Raw genomic sequence first — 17,475 nt, forward strand, 5'->3', positions numbered from 1 at the left:
CGCTCTCGGGGTCATTGAGACAAGCAAGCCTCTCCACCACTACATGGAGAGGAAATATGAACAGTACTATAGTAAATGAAACCATTAATTCACATGACTGGAACTCTTTTGGGTCATGTCGGTTGCTAATTTGGCTCCTGAACCACTGAGATCACTGGTCTGAACCATGGTCTCATAACCTGCTCAGCTACTAGCCTTTCCACTGCTTTGTATAACACTTGGCACCAACCATTCCTTTCATTTGAGAATCTCAAGGATATTTACCAAGGTTGGGAAATAATGTATTTTATGCGTGGGGAAACAGACAGAGAAGTTAAGACCAACATTTGCCAAAGGGGCTATTGGTTTGGGATGCCACAAGGTTTTGGTTCCACAACCTGAGACGCCTTGAGCCAGATTTCCAAAAGAGCTCAGTTCCCATTAAGGTGCTTTACGTAAGCAGCCCGATTTTCATAAGTGCCTGGCACCTGGTACCCCCTGTTGTTCTCCAATGGAGCTGCAGGGAGCTGAGTGTTTCTGAAAATCTCACCCCTTTATTTAGGCCCCTGAATGGGAGCTAAGTTCTTTGGACTATCTGGTCCCCAGTGCTTGATTTTCAAAGCTTATGAGCGCACCTAGCTCCAAATGGAATCAATGGGAACTGCTGGGGATCAGTGTCTCTGAAAATCAGACCCTGGATGTCTCAAGTTGGGCAGACAAATAACAAGGCAGCCAAAATCAGCAGCCATTTGAATGTTTTATCCCAAATGAGTAAGTGGCAGAACTAGGAACAGAACCCCGAAGTCCCTGCTCCCAGTCCTGTGCTCTAAGCACTGGTCATTGCCAGATCCTTATTTACAACCTCACTTAGATTTGCATTTTTGAGGGGGAGAAGAAGGCCCATTGATGGCTCCAAGTAATGGATATTGCTTGACTGAGGCTAGTGGATCAAGAGGTCTCTCATGGTGTCTATAAAAGGGAGCTGAAATGCGGAGAGAAGCTTTGCTGAAATCTCAGCTATGCTATTGAAACTTCCCGAGACTGAACGGTCTTGAAATCCCATCAGTGGTTTATCCCAGCAGCTGGAACACTGCAGAGATGCCGCATGGTGTTGCTGTCTCTGGTCAAAGCTGATCCTATGGGCGCAGCTTGCAAAGAGCCCACAGGCATATGGCTCTAGCCTGTTGGCAATGACTGTACATGGCAGGTTATAAGATTGCCGAGTGAAAATCTAATTCTAAAATATAAACAGTGGAGAAAAAAACATGCCCTGGATGAGTCTCCTTGGAAAAAAACCCTTGTGTGGGGCACAGTCACTGTGCTCAATCACCTGCACATCTGTTTTGTTTCACAACGGATCCAGTCAAAGGAGTCAGCAGCTGATTTTGGCAGGGGAAGGAAGTGGGTTTTCAACGAACGAAAGGCAAGACTAATAAGGCCATTTGTTGTTCAGCTGTGCTCTGGGTATTTCCCCCCCACCCAGTGCTGCAAGATCTGCAGCTCCCGACTCTTGTGTGAGTCTCAGCTGTGGGTTAAAATGGCACAAGAGAATCAGGAGCTAATACAGCGGGTTCAGAGGGCCCCACCTGCAGCAGAACCAGCACAGATCTGCTTTGTGGGGGTGGTGGGATGGGACAGGGTTTGCGGCTGCCTGTACACTGTTTGTTTGGAGATGGCCAGGGCAGATGATCCACCACCAGGTAGCTCATTCAGTTCTTCCGTCCCTGCCAAAGGGAGGCACACTAGTGCTGGGGGTGGGGGGATCTTCCCCCAGGTCCTAGATTGGAGTAGTGACCATGGGGTGGCTCAACTCCTGCTCTGTGGCTTTGGGCAGAGGGGAAGGGAACGCCATCCTCTCTCACCCTGATGAAATTGCTCAAGGCCTTGCCTAGTTATTGCGGGAAGGGACTGGGTCTGTAAGACATGCTAACCATCTTTGTTTTAATGCACAATGGGGAGGGAGGCTGCCCGCAAGGCTCCAATCTCCGATACACCCTCGTTCTCCTCCCCACGGCCATTTCATCCCCGCTGCCCTGGGAGCATTCAAGCCCTATCAGCTCCAGCAAAGCTCAGTTTCACTCCAAGAGGCTAATTCCCTCGCATCTCTTTTTCATGCTGTGGGGGGAAATAGTGTGTGGGGCTAAATTGTGCCAGCTGGAAAATGAGATTGGTGAGATAGAAGGGGGATTAGGTGAGGCTTCAAAGCACAAGATTGGAATATAATATGTTAGCACTCCCAAGGCTGAAATTGCTTCTCTAAATACTACGGAAAGAATTTATCAAGGGGGGCAGAGATAAGTAGTTGCCTCGCTTATTTGTAAAGAAGACGGTCAATGTGCTATTCCCATCCTGCATGATGACTCCAGGACTGCTTGTACTCATTTGAGGCATGGTAAATTATATATTTCAACGCATTTGAAAGCGATTAACCTTCTCAGAGTGGACACATAGCAAAGGGAGCCGCTTGTGTTAGTTCTGTGGCACCTTGCTCTCTTCTCCAGTTACCAGCTGCGCCGAGAGATGGGCCTGCCGCCATTGGCTTGGGATCCAAACTGCCCCCCATGAACTCAGATCTGGGCACCTTCTGTAGAACAAATAGGTATCCAACCACTGAGCAAGAAGTAATGGCTGTGGAAAGCTCCCTGCTTGACCCCTCCCTATGCCATAGCATTGCTAGATACCGACAAGGATTTTGCCTGCCCTCAGCTGGAGCTGTCTGTGGCAATCTCTGGATGGATCTGGCTGAGGGAGGTGGGTCACAGGGGTCAGAGCTCCACAGAAGGACACTGAGAGGCAGGGGGATACCATTTTTATAACAGAACCAGAATACCTATATGAATAATAAAAAAAAAAAGACACCGGCCTCCAGCATGTAAAGCCTGGGGATGGCTCTCAACCAGATGCCTTGCATTCAAGCCCTTCTCTGCACACACAGCTGCCTGTTCTCTACTCTAGCTCCCCAGAGTAGACTCCTCTAGAGTCCCTGCTTTGATGGGAACCTTTCCCAGCCTAACTTCTGGAGAGCTGGCCCTTTACATTCAACAGCGATAAGCTCTGAAAACAACCTCGTGGCAGCTGGCTGCATCCTCCGTCCTGCTCCAGGTCCAGTGGGTAAGTGACTCCTAGTAGGTTGTCCTTTCCTCTCCTTATGAAAGGGATGCCGCACATTTGCAGGGGCACAAAAAAGCCCTTGGCCTCAAATAAGCAGGATCAAGGAATCCCTGGAATGGTGGCAAGAAAACATGACTGTGGCCTCTCAATTTAAATAGATATTAGGGCTATCCCATGACCCCCTCGATCTGGGATGCCTCGGCAGGAGAGCTGGGGATGTTCCCTCCCCTTCTAGCTTAAAGGTCAGCTGGAGAAATCAGAATGTTTCTGTGAAGCAGAAGAGGAGCTGGTCCTGGACCAGGAAGGATTTAGCAGAAAGGATGATTCATGGGACATGGGACATCTCCCTTGATGGCTTGATCCTGCCATAAGTGCAGGAGATTGGATTAGAGGACCTCTCAAGGTCCTTTCCAGTCCTACAATTCTGATTCTTTACTAAACTGTGACCTATAACTTAAAAGCCTCAGCAAGCTGGAAGTGGACACAGGGGCATAGTTACCTCTCTCGGTCACCTGCACAGCAAATAAATGGTATTAAAAACTCATCTTGTAGCAATTTGTTCCAGAGTCTCCCTGCCAGCCTCCGCGGTTTCTCTTCTACGCATTTCCTCTACTTCTTTGAAATAGAAAATACTGGGGCCACATTCTCTGTTGTGCTTTTGGGAGTCCAGTGAAATCCATACAGCTTCACGGTCACAGTGCAGAGGAGAATTTGGCTCTTGGTTCTTAGCAAAACTGTTTGAAAAATTTTAGACGGAAACAGTTTTCCATCAGGAAAAGCGGTTTCAGCAAAATCAAAATGTTTCATGGGAACGTGTCGATTTCAATGAATTTTCCAAATTGAAACAATTCAAAATTGAAATGGAGTGTTTCATTTGGCCTTTCTTGTTTCAGTTCACTTTGACTTTTATATTATAAAACATTGATTATGATATGTTATATTTAAAAGATTATATTTAATATCACATATATTTAAGATTGTATACATTTAATATTATAATAGGTTTTGTCATTATCAAAACAAAATAAATTAAAATCCGAGAATCTAACTACCAATACAGATTTAGCATAAAGAGCTATTTGAGATTGAGGCTTGGAAACAATCAGACAGGTTTTCTGGTCACAGGGAAAGCAGGAAATGTTGACACCATGTGAACTACCCTTACAGAATTATGTTCTTTCACACTGGGAAGTTGAGCTGGGAGCAGCCTTTGGAGAAAGGTCTAAACAGATCTTAAACTCAGAATTGGGTTAAGCATCAGATTCCTCTTTGTAGAGATAAAGCACAATACAACACCAGACTATGGGGGAAATAACCAAGTGCTTTCACAGGGCCCAGTCCTGTTTCAGGATCCATGACACAGACCCCTGAAGTCCATGGGACTCTAGGCTAGGCAGATCCCAGCCCTCACTCAAGCAAATTCCTGTAGTCTTCAAAGGGAGTTTGCATGTACAGGGGGCCTCAAGATTTGGCTCCTATTCTTTTGTCACCTGGCCTAGAAGATGCTCATTGATAACCACAAGCCTCTCCCTCTGCCAGGAGACAATACAAGAGAAACCAAACATGTCTGCAAAACAGATAGGCTGCTCTTACCAGAGTCTCTTTGATGGGAATATCTTTCAGGCCCCCATCTCTGGGAGAGTCCAGAACCACAGGGAAGCATTTGTGAGGAGCATGTACGTAGCCAAACTCAATTTCATCCTGTCCAAGTGAGAAAAGCCATCTATTACATACAGGCAGATGGAGAAGAATTATCCCTCTCTAGTAACACGCTCATACTCAGCTAGGATGGCCACCTTTTCAAAAGGCAAAAGCAGGACGCAAGCAGGAGCCCCGCCCCCATCCATGGCCCCACCCTCACTCCTCCTCTTCCCCTGAAACCCCACCCCCTGGCCAGGCAGAAGGTGGAGCTGGGTCGGGAACGAGTTTCCCAGGGAGCACGGGCTGCTGTGGGGAGCCCTGAAGTCCCAGACTCTCCACCTGTCCTGGGCAGGGGGCCGGGGTGCTTGACAGCAGCCCCCAGCCTGTGTCCCCACCCCGCCTGGGCATGCCACCCAAGGCAGGTGGAGGGTCTGGGACTCCAGGGCCGCCCACAGTGGCCTGGCTTCCGTGGGCAGCTCTTACTACTGCCTGGCCCCCGCTTCTGGCCTGGCCAGGGGCAGGGCCTTGGGGGAGGAGCGGGGGGGGGGGGGGGCTAAGGCCCACCTCAGTTCCCCACCCCACCAGGAAGAGGCTGGCACTACCCCTGAGCCTTGGGCAGGCGTGGAGCGGCGCCGCAGGGAATCCGGGACAAATGCCGTCCTGGAGTCATTCAACCCAGGACCGGGACTAGAGCTCAGCATTTTGGGACTGTCCCACCCAATTCGGGATGGGTGGGCACCCAATACTCAGCACTGACTGAGGCCCAGATCCTCAGAGGTATTTAGGCACCGAACTTCCACGGATGTCAATAGGAATTAGGCAGCTAGTTACTGTGGAGGATGTGGGCCTGAGGGCCTTTCACCCAAGCTCCTGTTGGCAACTATCGGCCCCATTTTACAGATGGGGAGAGGGGTGCAGAGAAGGGAAGAGTTACGTTTTCACAAGCATCCGCTCATTTGGGGGGCCTCAATGTGTGGAGACAACTAGTGTCTGATTTGTAGAAGCGGCGCACCCCCAGTTCCAGCCAGCTGGTTTGTGCAAGCCTTCCTCCCCACTTGGACAGTGCCCCTCAATCCAGCCCTGCAGCACCCTGAACAGATCTGCCAGCAAGCCTCTGTTAGGATTCAGAGCCCCCTCCCCTATCCCCAGAGTGCCCCACCCAAAGCAGAGATGATCCCAGTAAGCTCCCTGGGGCAGGGACCATCTTTGTGTTCAGTTTTGTGTTATGCTAGGACCACTAGCATAACGGGGCCCTGTCCACCAGTGGGGCGCCAAGAAGCTACAGTAATGCCAAAAGGAACTGACCATCATCAAGCGAAGCTTTGTACTTTATACGATTCAGTCTCTGGTCAGCTGGCCCTTTAAGGGATTGGGGATCAGCTGCATCCGTGCCAGGCTTTGCCCAGCTTCCCAGGTGATGGGCACGAGTTTAGGGGATCACATGACAAGGATGTCATGTGATTGAACTAGGTCTGCTGGGAGGTATTAGGAAGGGGAGCGAGGCCAAGAAGACGGTGAGGCTGCTGGGAAGAGAGCAGATGAGAACTCGCTGGAGCTCCCATGGGAGAGAGAGACCTGCAAGGAGCAGAAGGTGAGAAGCCCCAGCTAGGAGGGCTGCAAAGGAATGAGTCTGGAGGGAGAGCGCTAAGGAAGGGGAAACGGAGGCAGTGTCTGAAGCCAGACTGGGCAAGTCTTGCCATGGAGACTAACACAAACCAACTTCATTTAACAACGGCTTTTGCCTGGCAGGTTCTAACACTGGAATTGTTTAATGTACTAAAGGAAGGAAGAGTCTTTGTATCGTCCGCCATCTCCCACGCCACCTCACCTGCATCCAGCGGTCTCCACGATTCACATACCCAAAGCAGACCTTCAGGTCGCAACTGGCTTTGCTCACTAAGCTCTTCACCGCCTTCAGGAAAAGATAATTATCCTTCACACTGTGAAAACAAAGGGAAAGGGGAAGACATTGGAAGAGGAGGCGGGGGTGGGGGGGGGAAGCTCACAGAAAGGAGAGGGGGCCGAAAATTACATTCCTCGTCCCAGGCCTCAGAAGTGAATTGTCCCTGGCAAATATACCCTTCCAAACTCTTACTGGGATGGGCACGGAAGCTGGGAGTTAAATACTGTCAGTGGTGACATGTATGGATCTGGCCACAGCTATGATGGTGGATGGTGGATCCACAGCTGGAGGATGGTGTGGATTGCACTCTCAGCAAATTTGCGGATGATACTAAACTGGGAGGAGTGGTAGATACGCTGGAGGGGAGGGATAGGATACAGAAGGACCTAGACCAATTGGAAGACTGGGCCAAAAGGAATCTGATGAGGTTCAATAAGGATAAGTGCAGGGTCCTGCACTTAGGACGGAAGAACCCAATGCACAGCTACAGACTAGGGACCGAATGGCTAGGCAGCAGTTCTGCAGAAAAGGACCTAGGGGTGACAGTGGAAGAGAAGCTGGATATGAGTCAGCAGTGTGCCCTTGTTGCCAAGAAGGCCAATGGCATTTTGGGATGTATAAGTAGGGGCATAGCGAGCAGATCGAGGGACGTGATCGTTCCCCTCTATTCGACATTGGTGAGGCCTCATCTGGAGTACTGTGTCCAGTTTTGGGCCCCACAGTTCAAGAAGGATGTGGATAAATTGGAGAGAGTCCAGCGAAGGGCAACAAAAATGATTAGGGGTCTGGAACACATGACTTATGAGGAGAGGCTGAGGGAACTGGGATTGTTTAGTCTGCGGAAGAGAAGAATGAGGGGGGATTTGATAGCTGCTCTCAACTACCTGAAAGGGGGTTCCAAAGAGGATGGCTCTAGACTGTTCTCAATGGTAGCAGATGACAGAACGAGGAGTAATGGTCTCAAGTTGCAGTGGGGGAGGTTTAGGTTGGATATTAGGAAAAACTTTTTCACTAAGAGGGTGGTGAAACACTGGAATGCGTTACCTAGGGAGGTGGTAGAATCTCCTTCCTTAGAGGTTTTTAAGGTCAGGCTTGACAAAGCCCTGGCTGGGATGATTTAACTGGGAATTGGTCCTGCTTCGAGCAGGGGGTTGGACTAGATGACCTTCTGGGGTCCCTTCCAACCCTGAGATTCTATGATTCTATGATTCTATGAGGCTAGGCTGCTGTTGGCAGCATATTGCTGAGCTGGGTTCCAACGGATGGGTTTAGATTTTGGGCTGGGAACTCTGCCATACTGGGACAATCTATGGGATGAGAAAACCTGCCTTGCAGTGATGGATTCAAAGAGCTCTATCTGTTTAGCCTAAAAAAGAGAAGATTAAGGGGATGACTTTTTGATCTACTAGTATTACTAGCTGATCACGAGTCAGATTTCAGCCACTGGATCGTGTTATACCTTTTCTGGTCTAGATTTCACTCCTACATAGACCTGTTCTTGAGAGAGGACACATCAAGATTTTCAATATTTCAAGTTGCTTTCAGGTGAAAACTCATTTCCTACTGAAAACATGTGACGTTTGAAATCTCACACATTTTTGAATGGGACCACGGTTATTGTCACCAAAAATGCCACGCACAAAGAGTTCTGGGCTGGGAATGGCCCTGGAACATTTCAGAACATTTCAGATATTTGCACAGCTCCAGTCATAACCACACCCAGATTCCTTACCAGGTGGACACGACAGTAGGTTTATGGACCAACCATGCCAGTATTTCTAACCTCCTTTTGACTTTATATAGTCAATTGAGTGGATCATCCCTGGTGTAACTCAACTTCAGTGGAATTGCAGCAGGAAATGTTGGAAAAAGCAGGAAAGCATGAGGTCCAGTAGCTTTGCCTTAGTGGATAGATCCTCAGAATAAGAAATTGCTGTGCAATACTTTGTACTCGAGCTCCCATCATGAGTGTTCCTTAACTGTGGACTGGAGCTCCCATCATCCTTCACTTTTAATCAGCTGGTTGAGCCTGGCCATCCTGACTCTCAATACTTAATCGATTAACAATCAATGGGACTGCTCTCAGCTCAAGTCTTTAGAAGGTTGGGTTTCTAATAGGTATATAGACAGGCACAGGTCAACAAAATCTGTTGGCCTGCACCATGCCCTGCAATCATTCGTGTCCCAAGAGATGCCAGCAACAAGCTGGCACGTGTACAGGGAGGCATCTTTACTGGCTCTTTACCTGCATACAAAAACGTTCACTGGTGCCAAGGTGTTTGGAGTCATTATCCAGGGAGCAACTCGGAAAACTACCGTGTCTGTGAAAATCGGAGCCCGTGGAATCCCCTGGAGGGGAAGCAGAACATTGCACACAATCAGCACATTCATAGGGCTGCAAAGCTCAATAGTAACAACGCATGGGTGGGTGAACAGAAAGGGTAGACAATGGATGTATAGGCCGGCGTCCCTTCAGCCGCAGTTAAAACCGGCAGCTGAACAGTTCAACCAAGATTTGCTGAGCGCTGAACTCTTACTCCCAGAGTTGAGAGACATCTGCTAGGGATAGGTTCAGAGTAATTCACTCAACCCCACCTCGGCACAGTGAGATGAGACACCCTTCCAACCCTGAGGAGTCAATGGGCCAGATCCGCAGCTGGTGTAAATTGGCACAGCTCTATTGGCTTCCACAGGGCTACACTGATTTACACGAGGTGCAGATCTGGCCTTTGGACTATCTCAGACCGTTCTCCATTGCTCCTTTGGACTCTATCTCCAGGAACCATGGAGTAACTGTGGAAATTGTCCTAACATAACCTGGAAGTTGGAAGGGTCAGTGTAGCCATAAAGCAAAAGCAGTGGAGAGCTGAATGACTGAGATGAGGACACGAGATGTGCTGTGAGGCGAAGAGATGCAGGGATGTCATGGGTACCCTTTTAATTTGGGATCTTATGTTGCATTGTAGGAATTCCTTACTCCATAGGTGGCTGCTTAATTGTGTTATGGAGCTACAGTACGCTCTGCACGGATATTGTCTGGGTACTGAGATTCCAGGGAAGCGCACATTTCTCGGGATATATTTCCCAGGTCCAGCTGGCTTGCAGCACCTCAGATTTGCCCAAATTGGAATGTAGGCAGTGGAATTTAGGATGTAGATATGGTTTAAAACAATGGAATTTAGGGATGTAAATATCGTTTAAAAAGTTAACTGTTTAAATGACTACAAATATTTTGTTTAAATGGTTAACCGATTAAAGAGCTGGCTGGCGCAGCTCGGGCCAGGGCCGATCCAGCCGGCTGGTGCTGCTCCAGCTGGTGCAGCTGGGGCTGGCAAGGCTGGGGCTGCTCCAGCTGACGCAGGGCTGCTGGGGTTGGCAGGCTGGCCAGCCCAGGGGTTAACAGTTAAGGCAGGTTAACCGGTAAAACTAATGCTTACCTGTTAACAGGTTAACCAGTTAACATTTTACATCCCTAGTGGAATTAACCTCACGCTTCTCTACTAACTTCCTGACAGAAAGACACCCATGATTGCTGTGTTCTGTAAACCCAATTCTGTGAGCAGTGAGGTCATAGAATCATAGAAGATTAGGGTTGGAAGGGACCTCAGGAGACCATCTAGTCCACTCCCCTGCTCAAAGCACAACCAACCCCAACTAAATCATCCCAGACAGGTCCTAGCAGGGAGATCACAGAGCCAACCCCCTATGCATGTCATATTACATGCAGCGGCACACTCTGGTCTCAGAGAAAGGCTGAGCCTCTCAGCGGTAGGTCGGTGGTCTGTGTCTCCATAAAATTCAGCTCACTCTAATCCACCAGAAACCAGGTGCAGCATGCTCCAAAAAGACACTGACAACTTAAAACACGAAAAGGACTTTGAAATAAATATCTCAGGCCCGGGCCAATTTAACGCTGGCACGTTAGATGTGCTAAGTGACGTGTTGAGCTTTAACATCACCAGCTCCTTCTTCTGTTACATAACAGCTCTAATGGGGAAGACGATGGCTCGCACCAGCTTCTAGCTGGACCCCGTTGGGGAAGACCCCAAATTAACCTGAATGCCTGTAATTCTCAAAGGGAGAGGTGGGAGGAGTTTACTACTAGGGTGCAGCCCCAGGAGAGAGAGGTTATATATCTCCCTCCACGCCTGTTGCAACCCCACTGAGACATGGAACATTAAATCCCTTGTGGGCTTGGCATGGATCATCATTCCCTCTAAAACAGAAACACTCACACAGCAGAGCATTAAGAACCGGTGCAGGCTCCGCTTCCCACCACAGATTTCATTATGTTACATTTACACATTTAGCCCTTTGCTTTGCGGAGACATTTTTTGCTTTGCCCAGGTGAGAATTTAGTGCTGAAGGACACAGCAGCCATGGAGACTGAAAACCTGATTCGTGCCCACCTTGTGTCGTCACTTACCCTCGTGCAAAGTGTCTGCAGAACTCTGCCACTGGTGTGAGGATGCAGAGAATTCTTGGGGGCTGATTCTGAACTCACTCACGCCAGTTTTGCACTGGCAAGACTCCAGTGGAAGTGCTCCTGATTTACCCGGGGGGACAGTGGTCAGAATCAAACCCTGATTTGGTAGCATTTTGCATCTGCTTTATCTGGGGGATAAATGATGATACACGGTGCAAGGCCGTGGTCTAAAGTGATAAACACAAGCTGTCCACCCCATGTGCTTTAACGCTCAGTTGGAATGATCACTTCAAGGCTGGGATACCAGCGACTTCATGTCTATGGCTCATTCATGCCTTGGCCTCTCTGGTGAGTCTGCCAGTGAGGGAGCCAACCGGTGCCAACTATGGTGACATATGTGATATGGAGTCTATTCATGAAAAACTGAACTGAGACCCACCAAACTCACTTCATATGAGACTGAAAAGTCTGCGTAACACCTTTCAGGCCCTACCGACCTGGACTGGATTTGAAGGAGCAACCTACATGCTAAAGACTCCATATCGCCTTACTGATTCCTTGAGACATCCAGTCCCCATGCAATGATTATTGTAAGACAAGAGTGGCACAAAAGCACATCTGGAAGGAAATGTAATTCACAAACATCCCTGGGTTTAGCACATTTGACCTATTCTTGGGCTTCCAATAGTTACTGAAATAAATTAATCTCCCAGATGTCAGCTGAGTTACCTAAGGATGCATCATGCCAGTCGACTGATATTTCACAGCTTGCTATGTCCGTAGTGTTGCTAAACCCATGCAATTAAACATCCTGTTCCCAGGTGACATCATGCCCTCCCCTCCCTACCATGCCCAACAACCTCAGTTAATGACTCTAGAAGGCTGATGTTGATGGAGACCAGCCCAGAGAAGGTGTCATCTGGGAAGTGGAGACCCTCCACGAAGAACTCCAGCTCTGCAGATCCACCTGTGTATTTCACCATATGATACAGCTTTCTCCTACCCAGAACATGGATGTAACGCTGACCAAAGAAGGGATCTAGAAGAAAAAAGGGTGTTGGGGAGAAGGAATGTTTAGAAAAATGGGACTTTCCTGTAGCACATTCTCTCTAGCTATGTAATTTTGTGGGGCTCCCTTCCCCTCTCACCCTTAAGGGGTCCATGCTTGCATCTTTAGTTCTATGGCCCACATGACAAAACTCTGGGGATCACTGGTGGCTCCAGGCCATAATTTGAGACCAGTTGTTACTCCTGAAGGAATTCTGCACCACTGCAGACACAAAGAATTCATGTCCCCACAGATTTTTTTTTCTCTGCAGAATATAGATTCTACTGGAGAGATGCTGCAGTTACACTTTTTGTCCAGCAGAGGCCGCTGTGGTGCCAGAGGCGAGGGCAGCCAGCCAGCAGAGAGGCTGCAGTCCTCACAGTGGGGCCAGGTGAGGAGGCACGGGACAGATAGAGTGGGGCACACAGGGCTGCTGGGGGATCATGCAATGGGGTTCAGAAGGGCTAGTGGGGAGACACACTGGGGCGTGGGCTCGAGCTATTGAGGTGACAGCATTGAGCCAGGGACTGAATGGAAGGGGGGCTGCAGAGCCACATGGGGACAGGGAGGTGGGGATGCAGGACCACGTGAGGACAGGGGTAGATGTGCCATACTGAATGGGAGAGGCTAGGGGTCTGCCAGGGTCTGCATGGGGGAGGCTCCTCACCTCCCTAACAATTCCCCCGCCCCCGCCAAAAAAAAACACCCTGTTCCATACTTCTCCCACCCACACCCAACAACCCTCTAGGTTCACTCTCAGGCTTCTTTCCAGCAATTACTTCCTTCTCCCTCAGCTCCTCCATTACCCTGACTCCCCCAAGCCTTTGCACTGCTTCTGAGGGGTGCAGGAAATACGTTTCTGTATTGTAGTTTAAATGAATTCAAAGTTCTGTATTAATATGCCTAGTAAGAAATCTATTTGTCAAAAAAACATTTCCTGAATCTTTCTTTTTGTCTGTATTGTTACAGACATACTGGCTGACAGGTATTTTGAAATAATTGAAACTGGCGTGATTATACTGTGTTATTTTGACAAATAAAATATGCAGAATTTTAAAATACTGTGCGCAGAATTTTTAATTTTATGGAGCAGAATTCCCACAGGAGTAAATCACTGTGCTCCACAGATACAAGCGGAGACTGTCGCTAGTCTTTTAAATAGCCAGTTAATAAGTCAATTAAGTGGAGGGGTTATGAGCCCAAGTATCCAGCACTCCAGACCAGTGCACTGTCATTTGAGCTAAGGGAATGGCTCCACTCAATCTTGCCAAGCCAGGTTCTTAGATTTCAGTCCCAGAAAGGCAGGACTCTCTGCACACTGGAGAGCTGTGGCGTGATCATGTGCTGACAAGCTGCAGCCCATACAGAGGTTTTCCTATAAGCTTCAGAGAACGATTTTTGTTTAAACCCGCGTCTCTGTTTTAGCTGTTCTTTCAGCATTGCGGCTGCCAGGTTTTAGAGGCACTTTGTGTTCTAGGGTTTTGATTGTGCTCTGTGGCCTCTTGAAGGCAGGATCAAAGCCGCATCCCAGCGAGGTTTCAGGCTTGGTCCCAGATGACACCACAAAATTCAGCTTTAGAGCCTCCTCTTGCCCAAGAGAAGCCGCTGTGGCTACTCCTTAATTCACTGCCACCAGGGCGTGCATTTTGTCCTTTCAGGTATTTAGGAGAATACTCTTATAGCGTCACTGAGTTTGAGGCCAGAAGGGACTGCCAGATCAGCTGGTCTGTTCTGTCTATCACAGGCCATCAGCCCCACCCAGCATCCGGACACTGAACCAAACCATGGTGAGCCAGTTAAGGAATCTTGGACTGAGCTGTAGAGAGTGGAAAAATGGCCCTGTGGTTAAGGCACTGCCCCTAGAGTTGGGTGAATTTTTTTCGGGGAATACATTATTCACCAAAAAATGCACCTTCAGGCCACCTTGAAACATTTTGTTTTCAAAACGATACATTTCAACACAACATTGCATTTAGAAATGCAGCTAGATTTAATGAACAAACACAGAAAAGGAGTACAAACGCCCTCGGCTGAAACAAAATGTTTCGTTCAACCCAAAACAATTTTGGGGGAGAGGGGTTGGGTTCGGCCACCGAATCAGAAAAAAATCAGTGATTTGCCCAGCTCTACTCAGGTGCTCTGGGATCAAATCCCAGTTCTGCCACAGCTTCACTGTGTGTCCTGGGAAGAATCACTTCACCTCTCGGTTTGCCATCATTAAAACAGGAATAATAATCCTCTCTTTTGGGCAAGCGGCTAACTCATTACATGTGTACCCCAGCACAGTGGCCTTACCTTAAAGCAAATAAAAATGATAATAAAGATTGGGTAAATCCCATGTCCCAAAAAGGGTGCTTAAAAAATGCGAGTTTAAGAGCAACGAGCCAGCCTTGAAAACACTGTAGCTTTCCTTTCATGTATTATATTATTACATTGTTTTGAAAGGATTCCAATGCACATGGAAGAAACTCAACACCCTGCGAAACACCTGTACCAGCTTCACTCCCTGTCTGAATGACTCAGAAGCATCAGAGAATTTGAGGTCAGGCAGGACGAGCATTTCAAACACAATGCATGTGTCCTGGCTTAACGGACGGGCACTGGCTTCCTAGCAAGGTCCCAATGAACGAAAGCTGTGAGAAGGAAGCAGCCTGGCCTTGTGGCTAGAGCCCTAGCCTAGCACTCGGGAGACCTGAGCTCTCATCCTGGCTTTTTCACAGACTTGTATGTTGTGTCCCCTCTCTGTGCCTCAGTTTCTCCATCTGTAAAAGAGCGATATTCATCCTGACCTTCTTTGTAAAGCACTTTAAAATCTGCGCATGAAAACGTGCTGCCTAAAAGCTAGGGATTATCCTGGCAAGACTTTTTCCCGGCAATGATTTTCTAAAAGCCTCTTTGCTTTGATTATTTCTCCCAATCTAATAAAATTTCATCTGGGTGATACAGCTTGTGGCAGGTAAAGATCTGGTAGCTAAGTCTCTCTTTGGCTGTTAATTGGAACCCAACCATAGGCAGGCACTGATTTTTTTTTTTTTTTAAATCAGCCCAAAGCCCAAGTCAAATATGCTCTGGCATCTGCAACTGACTGCACTGCCCTGGTATGAACGGCCAGCTCTGGGAGAAACATTAGGCCAAAGGCACTTGCCAGAGATGCTAACGGCCCTGCTCTCTGTAACATGAGGTATTTAATTAATGTCCAGAGAGAGAACACAGTGCTCACATCAATGGGAGCTCGCAGGGGAATCAGAGTGGAATTTTGGCAAGGGAGTGGGATCAACTCATCACTCATTCATTCGTTCCCTGGCAGCTCTCAATGGGGGGCAGGTAGTTGGCCTGGTGGATGCTGGCTTTGCATTGCACTGAGCTAAGGCAGAACACATCCCTGGGGGGAAAGGCCTTACCATTTCACAGCTCCAATAGGAAGTGAAGGTCGTTGGCAGCTTTAAGCATAGCACGCCCGGTGGGCATTGCCCCGTCTGTGTGACTATGGGAGATACATTCATGTCACCACAGGATTGCTCATCGAATGATAAGGTACTAGCACAGGTAAAGCTGTGTGGGTGGTGCCTTGTGCTAAGATCCACTCAATTCTCCTAAGCTAAGCGGCACAGGGCCTGGTTGTTCAAGTAGGTGGGAGACTGCCCAGCAACACCCAAAGGCTATAGCAGGGGTGGCCAAACTTTCTGAGCTGCATATGATAATCTTCAGAAGTTCAAGTGCTGGGAGTGCCTACTGGGGCTTCAGACCTGTGGGGTGTGCCTGCCTGGGTTCTCACCCTGCAGCAGGATGGTAGGGCAAGGGATTCTGCCCCGAGCCTCAGCAGGTAACTCCTGTGGGGCAGAAGTGCCAAGACCCCTCTCTCCATTGGGCAGAAGATCCTAGCCCCACCACCGTACGGCAGAAGCCCCGAGCTCCCCACCGACACTGGTAGTTGGAGGAGTGGGGGGCTCCGCGAGCTGCACTTTACCTGTAAAAGAGCCGCATGTGGCTTGTGAGCTGCAGTTTGGCCACCCTGGGCTATAGCAAAGCATGCTGGGTATTCAGCGGGAATCAACAGCGCACACACGCTTCCCTTAGAAGACAAACAAAACCATCCAAGAATAAACCTAATACAAACCTGGTCACCTCAAGGACCCCATAACCTGATTCTGAGTCCATTCCTCCGTCCGTCTATCCCCATTGCCTGTTACTACCCCCAATGGTTTGTCTTGTGATCACCTGAGGCTGGGACACGGTCAGTGCGTCTCCTTGCTGTGTAAAGCACCATGCAGATGTGTAAAGCACCATTCACAAGTGTGAAATAACAAGATCAACTTGGCGTGGTGAGGATTCCGGCACAGCCGTGCTATGGTTTGAGATTACAGGGTACGAGCAGTGGGGTGGGGGGGAATCCTACACAGACCTTCACCATGTCTGTTCTCAGCAGTATTATCCCTAGGCCCTCACTTTCATTGAGGGTGAACTCCACCCTCAGGGAAAGCAGACATGAGATCCCAGGAAACAAAACATCTTGTGCTAGTTTTGCTCCCAATATGTCAGATGGAGACCGAGAGAGGAAGGGTCTGTTCCCAAACTCCACCCACAAACGGAGAGAAGTCAGATAGCTTTGCTACATTAACGAGCGGGGAAACTCGTAAACGTCAGCACTGCTTGGGTCATCATAACGCTTCAGAGTCAACACCCCATTGGGAGGGAGGAGGCAGTTCGCACTTCCCAGAACGGTTGTTTCTGTCACATCTCTTTGAGACAGGCACATCTCTAGTATCGGACAGACAGCATCGCTTCAGGGTCCATATTGGGAAAGCTATCTTTGCAACTATAAAGCTAGAAGCCTAGGGCCGCAGCCTAGTCTGTCCAAGGACTCCAAGGACTCCTAATTGATACCAGCCCGAGCAAGATCAGGTATTCTTTTACATGACAGTAAACTTTAAATTCTGGGGGAAATGCTGGAGCCAACAGAGAAGTGCTGGAACAGTGAACTACTGCCCGCCGGGTGAGTGATTCCCAAAGGGTCAATTGTTTTAGTGGGAGGGATGTGCATGGAAACCTTCAACAAAGCACATACAGGAAACAAGAGAAAAGGAAAAGAAGAGTTTGCAGCACCAGAGAGGGATAAAAAGCATCATGAAACAGGGGGGAGGGGAAGAGAAAGAAAAGAGGAACCACTTACTCTCCACATAAAAGACTCCTACTTTGTCAGAGTCAGACATAGGAATGTAGAGAACCATTTCATACCCAGCAGGCAGCCTTTGGGGGCCTTCGGTTCTCAAGATCATCCGAGACATGTCCTGCAAATCTAAAAAACAACAACAAAGGCAAATGAAGGCAGGACATCGGATACAGCATTGTCACCGCTTCCGTGGTTAT

General features: G+C 48.7%; 1 protein-coding gene across 1 annotated transcript in view; it reads right to left on the reverse strand.

The window, feature by feature from the left end:
* PADI2 (peptidyl arginine deiminase 2) overlaps nt 1-17,475 on the reverse strand; it is a 75,411-nt gene that overhangs the window by 16,853 nt on the left and 41,083 nt on the right. The window contains exons 6-10 of the mRNA XM_073316344.1: nt 17,279-17,404; nt 11,921-12,099; nt 8,880-8,983; nt 6,560-6,671; nt 4,684-4,791 (exon numbers count right to left, since the gene is read on the reverse strand). Of these exons, the coding sequence (XP_073172445.1) occupies nt 4,684-4,791; nt 6,560-6,671; nt 8,880-8,983; nt 11,921-12,099; nt 17,279-17,404 (629 nt within the window). The remainder of the gene's footprint in view (nt 1-4,683; nt 4,792-6,559; nt 6,672-8,879; nt 8,984-11,920; nt 12,100-17,278; nt 17,405-17,475) is intronic.

Source organism: Lepidochelys kempii, chromosome 18 (assembly GCF_965140265.1).
Source record: "Lepidochelys kempii isolate rLepKem1 chromosome 18, rLepKem1.hap2, whole genome shotgun sequence".
Classification (NCBI taxonomy): Eukaryota; Metazoa; Chordata; order Testudines; family Cheloniidae; genus Lepidochelys; species Lepidochelys kempii.